At 32.7% G+C, this 19,291-nt stretch overlaps 2 protein-coding genes across 3 annotated transcripts; one reads left to right on the forward strand and one right to left on the reverse strand.

Moving 5' to 3' along the window:
* Nucleotides 1-581: 581 nt before the first annotated feature.
* Nucleotides 582-9,559, reverse strand: LOC117907380 (cyclin-A1-4-like). 2 transcript variants are annotated; one of them, XM_034820904.1, is made up of 11 exons: nucleotides 9,250-9,559; nucleotides 4,609-4,975; nucleotides 4,190-4,320; nucleotides 2,791-2,883; nucleotides 2,416-2,549; nucleotides 2,250-2,325; nucleotides 2,066-2,142; nucleotides 1,937-1,970; nucleotides 1,424-1,573; nucleotides 1,181-1,315; nucleotides 582-981 (listed from the first exon to the last, which is right to left on the reverse strand). In XM_034820904.1, exons 1-11 carry the CDS (start codon nucleotides 9,409-9,411, stop codon nucleotides 910-912), a joined length of 1,431 nt encoding a protein of 476 aa, XP_034676795.1. In that variant the 5' UTR covers nucleotides 9,412-9,559; the 3' UTR covers nucleotides 582-909. The 2 variants fall into 2 exon arrangements, with proteins under 2 accessions (XP_034676795.1, XP_034676794.1); XM_034820903.1 differs by having other exon boundaries at nucleotides 4,570-4,975.
* A 2,323-nt stretch (nucleotides 9,560-11,882) lies between these two features.
* LOC117905357 (replication factor C subunit 4) lies at nucleotides 11,883-18,906 on the forward strand. Its single transcript, XM_034818269.1, has 12 exons — nucleotides 11,883-12,000; nucleotides 12,097-12,175; nucleotides 12,361-12,440; nucleotides 15,395-15,517; nucleotides 15,608-15,677; nucleotides 15,773-15,846; nucleotides 16,283-16,403; nucleotides 16,569-16,631; nucleotides 17,342-17,401; nucleotides 17,753-17,878; nucleotides 17,953-18,033; nucleotides 18,470-18,906. The coding sequence occupies exons 1-12, from the start codon at nucleotides 11,957-11,959 to the stop codon at nucleotides 18,572-18,574; spliced, it is 1,026 nt and encodes a 341-aa protein (XP_034674160.1). The 5' UTR covers nucleotides 11,883-11,956; the 3' UTR covers nucleotides 18,575-18,906.
* Nucleotides 18,907-19,291: the final 385 nt, after the last annotated feature.

Raw genomic sequence — 19,291 nt, forward strand, 5'->3', positions numbered from 1 at the left:
ATAAAATTTTAAATTTATATCTTTCCCCAGAAGCTTATTAATTTTTCTTAATTCAATGAACACCCGGCCCAATAAATGACAAAAGAGGGAAAAAGGGAACAAGAGAACATGACCCCTTTCCTACGGGTTAGAACAGGGCAAGAAGGATCACAAGGTTTTTACAAATAATTTAATACATCTTCCCATAAGCCAAGATTACCTGGAAGGAAAGAATGCTATCTGACCTTTTTTTTTTTTTTTTTTTGGTAAGTTATAAAATTGATTGAGTGTGTTTTAACAAAATATATTTTTATTTTCAACATGATTCCAAATTTGAAATTTTCTTATTTGAGAATTAGATCTCTCTCTTCCGATTTGTAATTAATTCAACTATTTAAAGTGCGTTTGAGAGTGATTTTAAAAAACATTTTTAACACTTAAATGATAAAAAATTTAAATGTTAGAAAAATTAAAAGTGTTTTCTAGAATTATCTAACGGGTTTTTAGTCACCCTTGATTCATTGAAATTAAAAATAAATAAATAAATAAAATTTAATTAAAAAATGCATCATTGCCAAATTTACATATTACAGGACAGATAACTCAATTTATTTTCCCCATTTGTTTTCCATGAAAGAGAAGGGATCATTGAAAGGAATGTTTATGTACAGTTGAATATCAAGATGCATTAAAAGAAATGGTCATGTACAAGGTTGAAAATTGGGGTAAACTAAAGAAATTTAAACAAGAACACATTACGTACGATATGAACCTGGTGGGTTCATCTTCAACAGAGAAGAGTGGAATGAAACAGTAGAAGAAGACTATGCTACTTGAAACTCCAAAAACACATCACCAGGAAAGACCACACAGCTGACAGCAGAAACATCCAAGTCTATTCAGCCAAGCATTGCCATACTTATCTGACATCTAGTCGCTTGGGTCTTCAAAAAACTCTGGAGGCACACAAGGGGGGCAATACTTCTTTGCCACAAATTTATACTGGTTCATAAAAGAAGACCCAAGTTTAGATCAGGACATTTGGATATCAACAAAAGTTTGCGTTTGTATCAGTAAAGAGTTCATGCGCAGTTTCTGATATTACTTCTCTAATGTCAACAGTCATAAGTTTTTTCAGTTGAAGATGAGGCAATATAAGCCTAGAGAAAGTATGAAACACACAGAGGGAAATTTGGCTTACCTTATGCTGACTGTATTTCTCCTTAATTGCGGGTAAACCAGAACCATGGTTGTTACAGCAAAGATGATGTAATGCCTTAACACAATCATGCAAATGAGAGGGCAGGTAATGTGTATAATGCCCCAACATAGAATTCTGTACCAAAACAAATAGAGGGATGAGTTACAATCCTATGTCAAGGGAGATGGTAAACCAAAGCGTCTAAGAAACTACAAGATCAGTCTGATACGATGTCTGACTTACCCAAGGCTTCTCTGCTGAGAAAAGTATAAATCTAGCCAAGAAAGTCGCAGAAGCAGCTATTAGTGATGGTGCATAACAAAGCATGTTGTACTCTAGGAGTGATAACTCTGTAAGGTAGCTTGCCAAGCATTGCAGTTGCAATGATGGATCCTACAAAGCAACAAATATGATCACCAAAAAGTATCAAGCATCCAAGAATCACCAGGCAAAGGACTAAATATGGATATCCAAGCGCTTCCATATTTAAAAAATACAATATCAAGTGGAAGTGAGTACTACAATGGTCATTATTCAAGGTTTTATTCATACTAACATAGTATCAGTTTGAATTGCATCCCACTCCCTCTTTCAACTCAAATATTAATCAAGAGCAACATTTGTTGCTATTGTTACATCAGTTACCAGCCAAATGCTCCATCATAATGATCAAAAAGCAAAGTTCATAAAACCTAGTAACCAATAGAGAATGACATAAAACAAAGTACCATGATTAAACCAGTTCAAGACAGGTACCTTATTGTTCCCTTGAGCAGCATGAATAAATTGCCTTAACATTGTGAATCAATCAGATGTCAATAACTACACAAACAAACAGCAATGGAACTCAGAATATTCAATAAGAACCAGAAAGATAGGCCTTACCTCAAAAAACATTTAGTTGTTGGGACTGTCATTTCAAACTTCAAATAATTCAAGACTGCAGATTCCATTTGCAAAACCTGGAAAATTAAATTGCTGAATGACAACTCAAATGAGAGCACAAAGGAACAATTCAAAGAAGCATCTAGGCAAGCACAATTCAGCTAAAAGAGAATAGATTCAAAACCTCCTCCTTGGAGTATGTGTTATCAGTTATGTAACAGAACTCTGCCACCTGGGGCGCACAAATCTCCTCATATTTACTGGCAATGTTTACATTTTCATGGTCATTATCCATACCCAATTTCAACAGATTTGGCAAGAAGAAAACAAAAGGAAATAATAAATCTTACGCTGCAATCATCATGCAGGCAATGCCAAGCAATTGTAGCTGCTTCCTATTCATAACATTGCCAGAAAGATAACGATCTATGTAGTTAACAGTCAAAAATAGTGTATCTGGTGCAAGCCTGTATTCTTCAGCTACCTGAAGTTGGAATTAGAATTAAGACCACTGGTTTCAAGATAGTAATAACCACAACTTTACACACAAGAACAGCTGATGACATCGACAATAAGGATTTTTATTATCCAAGGAAAAGCCCCAGCTATCAACATATGAAGTTGTTGCTATAAAACAAAACCCGTCCCTGATGTGAGGAGGGGAGAGATTCCTTAGAATATGCCAATCCACAAAGGAAATGTGAAAGAAACCTATTATAGTTTACCTCCACAAGCCAATCAATGAGTATTGCACGCATGCTGGGATTAATGTCTTTCTGAACCCTTTCCATGAAGTCAATGGAAGGCCGTTTCTTTGCCTAAAATGACCTCAGCAATGAGATAGAGCATGAAGAAAAGTAGGAAAGTAAGATGAGATTCCAGACAAGGAATTCTAGATCAAAAGAATATGACTATGTAAAACATAATTTAGCTAACCGTATGACATGCTCAAACAAGTCTGTCTATACAATAGAAAATTATGAAACTAAAATTTCCTCAACGCGGTCTATACAGTAGAACTAACAAAGAATCTGCAACAACTAATGCCAAAATTGATCTGATGAACTACCAAAGAACCAGCACCCGCTAATGCCAAAAGTCAGCTAATACTCCTACAAACCAACACACTTATGAGAGGATGATTCCCATGCAAAGGTTGGTCATTCATGTTTGGCTCTAGACTTCTTACAAAATTTGTATCTGCCATTAACAAACCATCCTGGTCTGTCTATATGATTTTTATCCACATTCCATGTCAAATTATTAATTTACTATAAAATTCCAAAGACTTTAAAAATCCCACAGAATTTGTCAATGGATTAAAAGTGAAAAGTGAAAATATCCGTTTTAGTTGAGAAAAAAATATCAGTATCTATGATGCTACACAAAATTAGTATCCTGCCAAAAATTTTTATTAAGAAATCATATTGACACATCGGAGACAAACTGATTTATTAGATATACATGAAGACGTCCATCAAATGATTAGAATAAATCAATGTCCAAGAAAGAAAGCCCACTTCAAATGTCCTTTCACTTAATAATTTCACCCTAAGAGCGAATCTTCAACTCCAAGAAAATGAAAGTGGGAGTCAAAAAAAAAAAAAAAATCATATTTAGAATTCTTAAAAATCAGTGTGCTTTTATTAGAATATAAAATAATAATTGTTTAATATCTTATAAAAATATTTTAATGCACGCCAACATGATTCATTATGACCAGCCGCAAAAGGAGTCATTCAATGTATTTCTTTATGTTTCTAGTTACTTGTAAAAGTAAAAATGATAACAATTACTAAAGGTGACAATTAACATTGTTAACCTTGTAGAGTAAAAGATTAGAGGATAGCAAACTTCAAAGGTGACAATTTTTGCAAAACACATATGAGGTTGTTGTCCTACTTGAACATACAAAAGCAAGAAGGCTTTTTTGAAATTTTGAATGCTGATTTTATAGTTAACGGCAAGTCCATGAGAAATGAATAAGTTTGGACATGTGTTTACTTTAGAGATACTGATGTACTGAACAAATAATAAGTTTGGATATGTGTTTACTTGGCAATACCAATGTAATGAACAATATATGGAAATAAATAGCACATATATTTAAAATGCAAAAGAAACCTCAGATGCACGCAAGTTACTGTAGATATCACAATCGATGGTTGCATAAAACCGTGGATCCAGGAAATTTTTATCAACATTAACAATTTTGTCAATTGTTTCCACCTCCACATCTCCCTTGCAGATATTTCCTGAGATCAAAATTACAGAACTAAATTAACAAGGCCAGGAGAATATATAACTATAATTTGCAATTGCAGTCACAGAAAGCTAAGCAAGATGTCATGGACAACATTTTAATTACCAAAATTTTACAAAAAGAAATAAAATCTAAATAATAAAGATGCCAATTATCAAACAAAACAACCAAGGGAAAAGCCCATCCAGAGTAGCTAAATGAAGTGGACAAGAAAAGTTATAAATTTATTAGAAGAAGAAACCTGTTATTTCCACATGCTTCGAAAGATGGAGACAGGTACCTGTCTTTGTCTCAACAAAACTAACTGCAGAAGCATCATGGTTGTTGATATATTCAAATTCTGGACTCTTCAAAGAATCACAAGTAGACATGGTCTCATCTAAAGAAACTGAACCATCTGATCGACTTGGGGAAACACCCATAGTTCTAGGGGCAGAAAGGACACTAACCATGCTGCTGGAAGCAGAAAGACTGGTAAGACTACCAACAGGTTGATCACTCTTGGGGAAGCATGTATCCTCACAAGAAACAGCAGGACTTGATTTTACATTCAAGGATGCAGGGAAAGTATTTTGAGAGAGGCTTGTACCACGAATGCAGGTCAAAGATCTCTTCTTTATCTTGAAAGTTTTTGCTGTGCATGGTGCCTTCAAATATGAACCTTGGTTAACCTTTTTTCCCCAAAAATTAGAACAAGGATACTGTTAAATCAGGAAGCAAGCTACTAACTTATGTCCCATTTCAATATGAATGTGAAGGATAAAAGAGCAAAATAAAGTTATGAGGCATCAGGGAACCAAAATGACGAGAAACATTTCCAATTAGATTTTCATATTATTTTCAAAGCACACAAAAAACCCATAAAATGGGATCATTTTTTTATTTTTTATTTTTGGTGAAACAATCGTCCAGGCCTACCTATAATTCTAAATTTGTTGGAAAAATCATAACACAAAAAAAAATAAAAAAAAAGTAAAATAAAGAAAACAAAAGATTTATGTGGTTCAACATAATTGCCTATTTCCACGGGAAAGAGAGATTAAATTCATTAATGAACTTCAAAAATTCATACAAAAACTCTCTACCCAAAACTCAATATATCATTTGCCTATTTGTTTTCACTCTCCTTACAACTTTGATGGCCTACTTTTTTTTTCAACCTCAGTAAAAATCCTATGCAAAACCACATATTTATAGTCTTATTGGCCAACCCTAAAGAGTAAGCTTCCCGATCTTAATCAAACTCAAAAATAGTAATTTACCCAAACCTAAACTGAAATGGATGAATATCTGAGATCTACTTAAAAAAAGGAAGGAAAGAAATAAATAAACTTTAAAATGATAGTCTTAGTTGAAATTAAATTAAGATTAGCATCTGTTGAAGTTAAATTAGGAGAATTCGAGTCATAATAGGTCAATAGAATACTAAAAAAATTTGAATTTCTTCGAGAAGCTTGTAAATAAGGATAATTGATGTAAACCAAAATAAAATGATTAAATAATATTAGTTTTTTCTCAAGCATTGCAATTCTCACCGATGAGATTTCATTATTTTTCCTCTAAATGAAATCCCTAGAAGGTCTTAATGAGATTATAAAGTTTCTATCCCTTCTTCTTCTCATATTCTTTCTTTATATTTTTATTTTGTTTTTTCCCGTTGTCATAAACTCTATTCCTTGTCCATCTCCTTAAACCTTAAAAAATAAAACCTCTAACCTACCAACTTGATTGTAAACAATCGATCAAAGGTTGTCCTATATTATAAACTCTATAAATATCAACTTTTCCAAAACTAAAGATCCATAATTTGAGTTGAAATCACCAACAATCTCCACCTTGACTCAAATTCTCTCAATTCACATGTGGAGGTATCTCTTCTTGATACCCACCTTTGCACCCCTTATGGGTAAAATGTCACCACTACACAATCACTAAAAGTAAACATGTGTCAAGTTCAAACTCTCATCAAACTTGATTCGAGAAACTGTCTTTGTCTACTTCATAACTTCATTCTTTTTACTTTTTACAATAGTCTCATCCTTTAGTCAATAAGTACTCTTAGTTGAAAATGGAGTCTTGATCATCTTGTCTTTATATTTTTCATCTAAAACCAATATCTTGTTGTAGTCTTCTACTCTAGCAACTTATTTAGCACTAACATAAGACTTTTCATGACATGGCTCTATCATCATAGCTCCACTTAAAATTATCTTTCCATTCAAGTTATGTAAATTTTTTGCCTTTCATAGTTACCAAGGCACCTTTATTAATATTCATAATGTCATCCTTTTGTAGAGAAGTAATAGCCCAAAAGATCTAAAGCCCCTAAAAGAATCAAATTTTTCCTTAATTTAGGAACATGCTTAACGTTAGTCAATATCCTCACAACACTGTCAAACATCTTCACTTTCACGCAATCAATCCCAATGACTTTAGAGCTAGAATTACTATCAATTAAAACAATACTAGCATTACATTCTTTGTAGGTGTCAATACACTTCTTATATGGGCACATACAAAAATAACACCCAAAATCCAAGAAGAAAAAAAATCTTCATCAAGTATAATAGAAATATCATTATCATTATCAAGTTTTTCATTAGCAACAATAGCAAAATTTGAAGTCTCTTAGGATTTAAGTTTTCTCCTTACTTCTAAGTGCTTCGTCAATTCTTCACAATACCTCTAAACATGTCCTTTTTTTTCTAATAATAGTAACACTCCACATCCCTCCAGAATGTGATTGGAAACAATCACCTATCCTATTATAATATCTCCCTTGTAATTTACTCCTACCATAATATGATTCAAAGTTCACCATAAAAGCTTGTTTGGTGTGAGAAAAAATGCTTAATATTTTGTCTCTAAAAGTGAAATTGACACCTCATCCACTTTTAACATCGTTTTTCCAAACAATAAGTGTTGTCACCCATGTCTCATATGGTTTCAGTAAGGACGCAAATAAAATAAAAACTTGATCTTACTCATTAATCTTGATCTCCACCCTTAATAGTTGAGTTATGTACTTATTAAATTTATTTATATGATCTCTAACATTGGTTTCTTTATCTACTTTCAACTCGTATAACTATTTTTCAAATGTAATCTATTTATTAGGGATTTCGACATATAAGTTTTCTCTAACTTTTCCCATAAATGAAAAGAAGATTCCTTAGTCAAAATATTATCTAATTCAAAACACTTAGATAGTGTTTTGAATAAGAAATCTCCTTTTGATTTATGAAAAAAAAAAATTAGCGAAAATTAATATGTCAAAATCCCTAACAAATAAATTATATTTGAAAAGAGTAGTTATATGACTTAAAGATGGATGAAGGAATTGACGTTAAGGATCATAAAAATAAATTTAATAAGTGCATAACGTGGTTATTAAGTGTAGAGGTCAAACTTGATAAGGAAGATTGAGTTGTTATTTTAATGGCATTTCTATCAAAATAATATGAGACATTGGTGATTACGCTTTTAGTTGGAAAAATGATGTTAACTATTGATGAGGTGTCAATTGCTCTCTTAGAGACAAAGAATATTAAACAACCAAGTAGTTCATCTCATACTAAATAAGCTCTTGTGGTGAAGTCTAAATCGTATTGTGATATGAGTAAATAGAGAAGATGATTGTTTCCAATCACACTCTTAAAGGGATATTATAATATATATATATAAAAAAAAGATATATTATGAGGTATTGTGAAGAATTGATAAAACACCTATAAGTAAGGAGAAAACTTGAATCCCAAGAGACTTCAAATTTTGATAATGTTGATGAAAAGTCTAATTCTAATAATAATGAAGATGTGTTTTGTATTATAGTTGATGAAAATTTTTCTAACTCTTAGATTTTGGATTCTAAATATTCTTTTCATATGTGCCCCTATAAAGAATGTTTTGACACCAATAAGGAATGTAATGTTAAACCTATTTCAATGGACAGTGATTTTTAACTTTAAAGCAATTGGGATTGGTACTGTGAAGGGGAGTATGTTTGATAGTTTATGAGGATATTATTAATTTTAAAAATGTTCCTAAATTGATGAGAAGTTTGATTTCTTTGGGAGGGGGGGTTCTAGACACTCTAGGCTATGATTTTTTCTTATACAGATGGAATTATGAATATTAATAAAAGTGTCTCGAAATTTGCAAAACTTGACAGTAGAGTCACACCTTGAAATTTACAAGACTTCATTTTCAACTAAGGATACTTGTTGACACAAGGATGAGACTAATTGCAAAAATAATGAAGTTATAAAGAAGACAGAGAAGAGTTTGAACTTGACACATGTTTACTCTTATTGATTGCGCAACAATGACACCCTACCCATAAGGGGTAAGCCTCAAGAAGGGATACCCCACCCTGGTATTGAGAGAATTTGAGTCAACATGAAAATTGTTGGTCATTTTGACTCGGATTATTTATTTTTATTTTTGAGAAAGTCAATATTTGTAAAGTTTAGATTTGGGTAAATTACTCTTTTTAGCTTGACTAGGACTGGAAACTTTCTATTCAGTGTAAGTTCATAGGACTCGTTTGTGTCCCACAAAAAAAAAAAAAAAAAAATGTTAGCCGTGAAAAGCGTCCAAGTTGTAAAAACAGTGAAGAGATCAAACTCCCGTGGACATAGGCAATTCACATCAATCTTTCTTTTTCTTTTCTTTTTTTCTATTTTCCTTTATCCTCCTACCGGGTTTGGGTGTTGCGATTTTCCCAAAAGAATTCCCTTTTCCTGATTCACTAATCTGGTACCTTCAAACATGGTTGTAACCTTTTTTCATTATGGCCACTGTCCTTGATCATCATCCAATTGAAATAGCCCAAAACATGTATTTAGGGATCTCGATACCCAAAAGGGAAAAGCAGAAACAAGAACAAAAACGCCATGAAAATCGAAAGAGAAGCACGCACCATAGCATTTGATGCACCAATCTGAGGTCCCTTTCTTTCGTTGGTCACGTTTCTGAGAGGCGGTCGTTTCTTGGCCGCCATGACGTCCTTTCCGTGATCCTCCGTCGTCGGAGGCCTCTTCGCTATGGAAGATGACCGTAACCCGCGACTACGCGTCGACATGGCCGGAATTACTCTGCAAAAACGACGGTAGTTTTAACTTTCTTGGTCGCGAAATGCACTGGAAGAAACCTTATTGAGCGAAAGGGTATATAATTCTTGAAGCAATTAGGGTTTATGTATGGTTTTTTATTCTTGATGAAGAGAAGAGAGCAACTTTTTCTTTTCTTTTCTTTTTTCTTTTTTTCTCCCCTGTTTATTTGCAACGTTTTTGAGCGGGAAGAGCAGTTGGGCTTGAGATGATCTGGACCGTCTATTTGGCTTGACAGATCTCTATCGTTGGATTAGAGTACGAATCAGTATCTGCACTTGCCTCCATCAAATTTTTTAGTATACTGGCTAAAAAGGAATGAAAATAAATTTAGAAAATTTTTAAAAGATTTAAAAAAAAAATCTGAAAATTCAATATTTTGTTTAAAGAAAAAAAAAGGGACACCAACAAATTTCTTTAAAGATCTTTTAAAAATCTTCTAACGTTAAGTGATTTTATTGGGAGATAAATCTAACGGTCAAATATTTAATTCTTTATATAAATAGTAGGTTTGGTAATTATTTAATTAAATTTTAAAACCTTAATCACAATCAAGTATAGTCAAAAATAAATTGAAACAACGTAGAGAATTGTTACCATATTAATTCATCAACAAAATTTACTTGCTTGTATTTGGTAATAAGGATATTTTGGTAAATTTAAGAAAATCGATATTTTCAATGGGTTAATCAATAGTATCAAAAACACTTTCCGACATATTTTAAAAGTCAATTTGATAATGGTTTCATGAACCAATTTTTAGTTTAAATTTTGTTTTTGAAAAAAAAAATAGATGTTTGTGAAATTTAAAAAACACTTTTAAAATATGAAAATTTGATTTTAGTGTTGAAAAATGTGTTATATAAAAAAATACTTGATAAATGATTTATTTAAAAGTACTTTTAAACAATTTTTTTTTATAAAAATATTTCAAATTAAACGCACTATAAATTAAAAACATTCTATATAATACAAAAATAATAATTATATAATATAAAAAATATGTTAAAATTGCAATCTTTTTTCTTCTAACCACATTTTTTTTAAGTTTTAACACACAATTAAAAAAGAAAAAAAATGATATTTAAGTTTCCAAAAGTACTAAAGAAATAAAAAAATAATTTTATTTAACATAAAAAATGCAAAATAAAATAAAATATAATTACAATTAGTTATAAATTTATAAATTTAAAATTATTTAATATTTATATGGAAAAAATAATTAAAATGATATTGAAATAGTAAATAAAATAATTTATTGATTTAATTTTTTTTTCTTTAACTATTTCCTTCTCTATTTTTTCGTTCTCTCGTATTTTTAATCAAACATGGTTCGAAAGTAAAAAGTAATTTACATTCTTAAACTATATTTTATTTTAATTTTTCTTTTATTATTCTCCTATATACATTGTCAACAAGGTTTGATTGATGCTAAACACCTAAATGTTCCTAGCAAAGCGGGATGAATTTCAATTATTGTTATTGATTTTGGTAACAATATGGTTTTTGATTTTGAAACGTGTACTTATTTTTTCTCTTTTTCTAGTAAGTGGGCCCAAGAGTTTGAATTGAGTTTGAAAGGCTTTAATAATTGGTTTGACTAATTCCCAAAACATAATTCAAGGAGATGGATGGATTTTCAAACTTTAAAGTACATGTAAATTAATATTTTATTAAAATTTAAACCATGAGACAATGCAGGTGATTTAAAAATTATGTAAATGGTCATATCATACAAATAAAAAAGGTAAAATACAAAAATTATTAATTTATTCGTGATTTAATTTATTTTTTATCCTAAATTTGGTTTCAAAAATACTAAAAAAATGAAAAAGTTAAACATAATAAAAAAGTTAAATACTTTGAAAAAAATTTGAATAAAATGAAAAATAATTTATATAATTTAAATATATCTTTTTATTTTCCTTATATTTTATTTTTCTTCAAAATTTTCAAGAATCAAATATAATTTTTATTTTTTTTAAATCACAGTCATTATTACATGATGTTAGACCGGCTATTATATTAAAAGAATAGTTAGAGGTTTTATTTTATTTTTTATTTAAAATCTTTAAAATGTAATTAATTTAATAGTTGGATATTGCTTTAAAACCAAGGGATTAAATTGAGATATGGAAAAAATATATAGAAATTATTTTTTTGATTTATCTAAAAAGGGAAGACATTTATCTATAATTATTAGTTTAATATGATTTTTAAAAAATAAATAAAAATATTATTTTAAAAAATGAGTTCAAATTTGTAGTTTCACAAGACCATTTAAGGTTGTACATCATAATTGGATTAAGAAAAAACAATATCATATGCCTTCTTGCCCAGCCCCAAAAAAAATAAAGCCCAACCCATCAAACAATTAGCCCACGTCCCAAGCCAGGCCTTCAAAGTTCAAGCCCTAAATCACCATCAAGGCGGAGCAGCGAGGTGCCTCGAGTACAGGCGGGAAAAAGTGAAAAACAGGAGAGAATAGAGAGAGGGAGAGATTTTAGAGAGAGAAAAATGGCGCCAGTGTTGCAGAGCTCTCAGCCATGGGTGGAAAAATAGTACGATCTTTCTCGTATGCTTGCATTTTATTTATTATTGAAGTTTTTTTTTTTTTTTTTTAATTTATGTTTTGTGGGTATTGATATTGTTATCAGTCGCCCGAAGCAAGTGAAGGACGTAGCTCACCAGGACGAGGTGGTTCGAGTGCTTACCAACACCCTTGAGACCACAAATGTAATGGATTCCTTTTCATTTCAATGTTTTCGTATTATCAATTTTATATTTTGTTTGAAACCCTATCCTTGTTTTTCTTATTTTCTTGAAATTTCTGTTTGTTTGGGACCTTCAGTTGTTCAATTTTTGCCCTTAAAAAGCAAGGAAAATATTTACAAAATGGTGAAAATTTTCTAATTATGCAGTGCCCGCACATGCTGTTCTATGGGCCGCCCGGTACCGGAAAAACCACCACTGCGCTTGCCATTGCTCATCAGCTTTTCGGGTCCTCTCTCTCTCTCTCTCTCTCTCTCTCTCTCTCTCTCTCTCTATATATATATATATATATATATATATATATATATATATTATTAATTTTGGTTTACGAGTGATGTACTCGTAGCACTTCATTAGCTTGAGTTAGGAATATGTGAATCTTATTATTTATTGAAGTTTGAAAAAATTTTCAGCTCAAACTTTCATTCAAAAACACGGTGTTGTGTTTCTCAAATGACTACATGGAGGATTTCTAAATGATGTGTTTTTTAGGGTAGACAATAATCTTTTTTTTTAATCGAACCATAAGTCCTCCATGCTTTTGAGGGCTGCGATCAATTTATGTGATTGTGATTTATTGATGTTTCATGGAATTCTCTCTAATTCATTTAAGTTACATTTAAGACTGAGACTTGGATGTTGGGAAGTCAGCTACAGGTTTGGATTGGTTTGCTAGGGGAAACCAATGCCAGTACTGTGGCTGGATATGTGTGTGCTGGGAAGGCTTACAAAATGAAGATCTGCACTAGGTTTGATTTATCATTCAGTAACAGAATCAAGTATAGGATTACAGGCACATGGGTTTTGATTTTAAAAGTATTCTTTCATGGGTTGTATGGAAGGTTAAAGGAATGCATACAACTGTCATTATATACTCTCGTTATTTGAACATTCTACTACTTTGGAGGTTAATAATCAATTTATGGGAGTTCTAAACCAAGTAATATATGAACTTTTGGTAGGCATGGTAAGACCTACATCCTTGAGTAAAAAAAAAAAAGTTACACTCAAAGTGGAATTAATATGTGAAAGCTTAAAGGGATTTAAGATCATGATTGGAAGTTATCTGCTGAGGCATGCAAGCATATAGAGACCAAAGTTTTACACGAGAAAAGATGTAGGAGGCATTGATGGAACTGAGGGAGTTAACTTGGATGGGATCAGAGGTTGTATTCTGAAGTATAACTGCTCAAAGAACAAGAACATATACCTGTAACAAGGTTTTGGTCTACTTGCTTTTGTCGTTAGTGCAATTTTTTTGCTCTTTATTTACTTGACTTTTGGCTCCTACTTGCCAAAGTGCCTGGTGCTTGAATTTGGTTTCTCTTTTCTTAATAAATTCAGTGGAAATGAGGATAATGCAATTGGTAGAACTGATAGAAATAGCATTTCTGGAAAAAAAAAAAAAAAAACTAATAAAAAATATCCATGTTCCCTTTGACATGTTCAGATGTTTGAGGGGATTAGTGCAGAACCAATAATGAGCTCAAACCTTTGGTATGGAACCATGAAAGACCGAGTTTGTTTTTAGTTGTAAAGGTCCCCTGTAACAAAGGAGTTTTCAAGCTCTAGATTATCCAAGGAGCAACCATCATCTTTGAGCTCAAGTATATGCTTAGTTAAAGATCAAAGAAGTAGCAGGCTGATGAGGGACAGAATGAGTAATCCTGCTTTTCCACTCTTAAAAGGTAACTGCTACAGGATACCCCACTGGATTCTGTTGACAGTGAAGCCCATATGGAGAGAATCACAATCACATGAGTCTTCTTCTTAACAGAGTCTATGCTTTCATAGGCATCACATGTAAATTGGTCAGTAGGGAAAATGATGAGATGATGTGCCTTCTTTTTTTAACATGATTCATACATGAGCAGAAAAAAATTATTTTCTTTTCCTTCTTTAAAGCATCTTTATTAATATTATCTAGATTCTAAGACAAAATTTATTTACATGCTTATTCTTGTTAGAGGTTGGGGGAGAAAGAAAGTTTGAAGACAATTGGGCACCAATGCAATGAAAGAAAGATCTACTAGAGAAGATATCACTAAATTCAAGATTTCAGATTCTTGAACCACTGTGAGTTGGTGGAAGATATTTTTAAGAATCTTACACTGGGGCTTCCTAGTTAAACTCGATGGACCAAAAGTAATATCTATAAAAGGAGAATCTTAATGAGGGAAACTAATTGTTGCAATTCATGCTGATTGTGAGTTTGCGACTATGCTCAAAGTTGAAGTTCCAAGGGAAGTTAATGGAAGAAGAAACAAAGGTCATTCAATTTTTAAGGGCCATACTAAGGTGGTGTTTGTTTTTTTACTTAATTCTAAATAGAACCTTAATGCTTAATAGTGTTAAATATCAGGTTGTTTGTTTTTGTAGTATTTTATTTCTATTAAGTATTAAAAAGTAAAAAAAAACCAATATCTTATTTTTTCTATTAGAAAAAGTTACATATTTGGTTTTTTTAATTTAGGAAAAAGTTTATAATAAGTCATGAAAAAGTAGAAAAACAAATAACCTAAATGCTGAAAACAAATTGCTTTCAGCAAAAAGCCAAAAAAACAAACACCACCTAACTCTATGTCTGAATCTGAATGAATCTCAAGCTTTTGGACAAGCCCACAGTTACTGATAATGACAGCATGGGAGAGGCTAATTAATTTGTTAGAAAGTATTAATGGCCACATGCATGCCAAATAAGTATTTCTTCGAACAGCATAACAAAAATCTAGGCCTCTTGATGGCACAAGCGTTGACATAGGAGACTGGCGCTTTTTATTTCTTTTTGCTCTACTTTGATGTCTGACTATACCCGTGTGTTTCTAGATTGTTGATGTTACCCTATATCATGGTCTATCTTCCTTTCTCAAGCTCTGATTAGAATGCCAATTTTCCAAAGCATGTACATGTGCTTTGATACCTCATTATTAGGTCCAAGCAATCCTTTACTCGATGTTCAAGTTTTCAGCTGGTAGATAGAAGTCCTTATTGCTCAAAAGTCTGGAAGGGAGCTTAGTCATGTTTTTAGTGACTCTCAGCAGTCATTTTGACAACCTTGAACAATCTTATAAAACAGTAGCTTGGATGGCATGTATTAGTTGGCACGTTTATGAGTATATATCATATCTGTGATTTCGATTTTCATTTTGCCCTTTTTCTTCTAAATTTGAGCTGTCCTTGCAGACCTGAACTCTACAAGTCAAGGGTGCTTGAACTGAATGCAAGTGATGACCGTGGGATCAATGTAGTTCGTACAAAGATCAAAGATTTTGCTGCCGTTGCTGTAGGATCTGGTCACCGGCAAGGGTATAAATCTTACAATCATTTTATTTTGCTCAATTAGTTTATATTTTACTCTCTTCTGTTCAATTATGTGCCTCCACTTTTGTTGGTTAGGGGTTATCCTTGTCCACCTTACAAGATTATCATCTTAGATGAGGCTGATTCAATGACTGAAGATGCCCAGGTATGTTTTTCCATTACTTGTTCCTTTGTAGTACTGTTTATCAATTTGATGTGAATGTAATATGAATGTGACTTTACTTAAGCTCTCCTATGCAGAATGCTTTGAGACGAACAATGGAAACATACTCCAAAGTTACAAGATTCTTTTTCATTTGTAACTACATTAGCAGGTGTGTGTTTTTAATGCCACATCCTAGTTTTCTTATGACATCATAAGGTTATGGTTGGCTATTTTAGTTATGGTAATATAGAATTTCTTTAGTCCATTTTTTCAGTTATGTTTGGGATTGAGCATAAGTTAGAAAATTGATGTCTTTTATTTCCTTTAGTTTAGATAGGTTGTAAAATAAGCATCTCAGCAACTATTTAATGCAATGTCATCAAAATCTTTTTATTTCTTTTTTCTTCTTTCTTTCATTTGTTTATTTATTTGATATTTTTTGGGAGTGGGGGACAGGAAGAGAAGAGGGTTGGTTTAGTTCATGTTGGACTGCATTATAGAATCCAATTATATTCAGCGGTGCTTTTGCCTTTTGTTATTTGCTGCAATCCTAACGACGAATAATTTTGAGAACTTCGTGTTTTCTGTGTTTGTTTTCTATGTAGAATTATAGAACCACTTGCTTCTAGATGTGCGAAGTTTAGGTTCAAGCCACTTTCAGAAGAAATCATGAGCAGCCGGATATTGCATATTTGTAAAGAAGAAGAGCTCAATCTGGATTCAGAGGTGTGAGATTAATGGCTTTGTTGTGTGAATGGATTGTTTCTTTCTGTAATCCATCCTGTGTTATTGCCAACATCTAGCACATGTGCTTTAAGCAAAGAATTTTTAAAAAGGAAAAAGACAATCTTTTTGCTTTTTGATAATATTGCACCCTTGTAATTGTGGCAGGCTCTCTCAACCTTAAGTTCTATCTCACAAGGTGATCTTCGTCGGGCGATAACATACTTGCAGGTAACAGGAGGTTTGCATTTTCCATTCATGTCTTAAAGTTATGGTCATTCCCATGAAAAAGATACCAAGCTAATAATGGTTTTGACAACTCTGATGGATGATTATGCAAAGCCAATAGTTATGCATGAAGGAGTACTCATTGTACATAAGTACCTATATGTGTTAACAACAAAGTTGTAATATCTTTTTCCCCTGTTGTGGTTACACCAGTTGCCTCTTTTAAGAGAAATCTATGAGACGAAATGTCTCAATTGGCTAAACTTCATGCCATGAAATGAAAATGTACCACATTATCTTTTTCTTGTTGTGCCATTCAGATTATGGTCAAAGTTTGGGGGAAATAACCTGCAACCTATACAAACTTGTATCATTTTATCATTTTGTCACTGCTTTTTATTGGGAATAATATGGGAGGAGTAGTTTTTGTTAAAATTTTCTTCAATGCTTATTGTGCTAGAGCACCATCTTGTTCTGTCATGTCTCAGAATGCTATTGGTCAGAGTTATCAAATTCATCATGAAGGATTAATTGCCATCCATGTTTTTACTTGTATTTGTTTTGTTGCACACACAACCCCCCACCTGGAGCCAGAAAGAGTAATTCATTTTGTGTATAAATATTTTCAATTTTGTGTTTGTAAGCACATGTGGTCTGTTTAAGATTCCCATCTCCAGGTAAGAACTGAACTATTCTGTTTTGGATTACTACAGGGAGCTGCTCGCTTATTTGGATCAATTATTTCTTCCAAGGACCTAATCGGTGTATCTGGGGTAAGTTAAGATTGTTAAATTTTAAAATTACCGATCTTCCTTCTCCAAACTGCTTGCTTTCCTCTTTTATTGTCTGCGAAAGTTTGTGAATTGAATTGTTAACCCAGAAATGTGGTTTGTATGATCTTAAATGAAAACAGAAGGAGGAGTTTATGGACACATGTTATAGGAATTACTAACACACACTTATGCTGCTTTGCTTTTATCCAGCATCTAAGAAAATTATTGCATATTGAGGTGTTTGTTGTTTGATGTGTATGATTATTTATAGGCAAAACAAATGATATTGTTTGATGTGTATTCTGCTTAGATCATTTTCCATCTTCTGACTCCTCCAATTTAATTTATCAGGTTGTTCCTCAGCATGTTGTTCAGGCTCTTTTTGCAGCTTGCAAAAGTGGTGATTTTGATTCAGCAAATAAGGAAGTCAATAATGTCATTGCAGAGGGATATCCGGTTTCTCAGATGCTTTATCAGGTTCAATTCTTGCCTTTTTTGCCTACTATGTTCAATTGCTTGATAAATCCAATACTGATACAAGTTTTTCCCAGTTATTTGATGTAGTTGTTGAAGCAGATATATCAGATGAACAGAAAGCAAGAATTTGCAAGAGATTGGCTGAGGCAGATAAGGTCACTTTACAGAATAACTACTTTTAGTGCATATAATATGCTTAAGTTTGATGTCAGTTTAATCTTAGTGGGAGAAATTGAACTTAGTTTACAACTTAATAACTAGTGTTATTTAAAAATTTGAAATTGCTTGAAACTGAAAGAAAAATCCTGAGAACTCTTTTTTCTCCTCCTTTGAACGTGGGATCCTTTCATGAAGCCACTGAAATAACAACCTTTTGATTATTAAAATGCATGAATAACATTTGATTTTGACGTTTTTTTAGGTCCTTGATATACGATCTCTTCCTTGCATAGCCTGCATTTTTTATTTATTTATTTATTTATTTTTCCCCTTATGGAACACCACTTGTATGCACATTATTGCTTTGCTGGCCTAAAATTTTCATCCACATGTAATAGGCACAATTTTTACTGTTGCTTTGTGGTACTGCAGTGTCTTGTTGATGGAGCAGATGAGTATCTGCAGCTGCTGGATGTTGCCAGCAATGCAATGCGAGCTCTTTGCAACATGCCAGAAGAATTTCCTCATGAGAGCTAGGTAGCAAGAAAGCAAGGATCGTATATACTGCATATTCACCAAATCATGTAGAGCTGGATGATCAACTTCCTGGAATGTTTCAATCTGTAGAAGTGGTGAAATTGTTGAGGTTCAACTGCTTTAAATGGTCGACACATGGTTAGGAGTTGGACCTCTCAACTCCCTGGGCCGAGCAGAGGAGTCAGACGGATAAAAGGCTCTTCAGTCTCTAGGTTTCTTGCTTTATTTAATTGTATATCCTGCGGATGGAAATGAACCCAACTCGAACTACAGGAGAAATGTACTCTGTTTGTGACTTTTAAGTTTAGCTATAAACCTTGTTCTTTTTAGTACTCCCTTGAGCCATGAGCTCAGGCACGCTCCTGGCTTCCTTACTTCAATATCTTGAGGGCCCATGTACCCAGAAACCGGTGAATTTTGAGCATCAGTGTCAGGGAAAAGGACCCATTCTAGCGCTACTGAGTTGATGATACTCTTTTGAAATTGAGATGCGCCGCCTTAAACGAAGCGTAGATAACGGGTTTTGGGTCGTGGCGGGTGGCCCCAGTTAAATATTAGTAAATTTGATGGCGTCTTTCATGGGCATTAACTTGGACACTAAAGCTGAATCTGTGCAATTAATATGCCTAAGTTTGTTTTTTCATGGGTATAGACCTGTAGTCCATGAAGCTTATCATCCAAACCCATGAGGGGATGTCGACTCAAGCTTAGTAGTGG

The sequence above is a fragment of the Vitis riparia genome, chromosome 18 (genome assembly GCF_004353265.1).
Source record: "Vitis riparia cultivar Riparia Gloire de Montpellier isolate 1030 chromosome 18, EGFV_Vit.rip_1.0, whole genome shotgun sequence".
Taxonomy (NCBI): domain Eukaryota; kingdom Viridiplantae; phylum Streptophyta; class Magnoliopsida; order Vitales; family Vitaceae; genus Vitis; species Vitis riparia.

Bases quoted from the DNA above. Each gene is read 5' to 3' on its own strand.
- LOC117905357 (XM_034818269.1), top strand. From the start codon at position 11,957: ATGGCGCCAGTGTTGCAGAGCTCTCAGCCATGGGTGGAAAAATA. The intron at 12,176-12,360 runs GTAATGGATTCC...CTAATTATGCAG, and splicing joins ACACCCTTGAGACCACAAAT to TGCCCGCACATGCTGTTCTA. The intron at 17,402-17,752 runs GTAAGTTAAGAT...TTAATTTATCAG, and splicing joins ACCTAATCGGTGTATCTGGG to GTTGTTCCTCAGCATGTTGT.
- LOC117907380 (XM_034820903.1), bottom strand. From the start codon at position 9,411: ATGTCGACGCGTAGTCGCGGGTTACGGTCATCTTCCATAGCGAAGAGG. The intron at 4,976-9,249 runs GTGCGTGCTTCT...TCATATTTGAAG, and splicing joins TTGGTGCATCAAATGCTATG to GCACCATGCACAGCAAAAAC. The intron at 2,143-2,249 runs GTTTTGAATCTA...TTAATTTTCCAG, and splicing joins ACACATACTCCAAGGAGGAG to GTTTTGCAAATGGAATCTGC.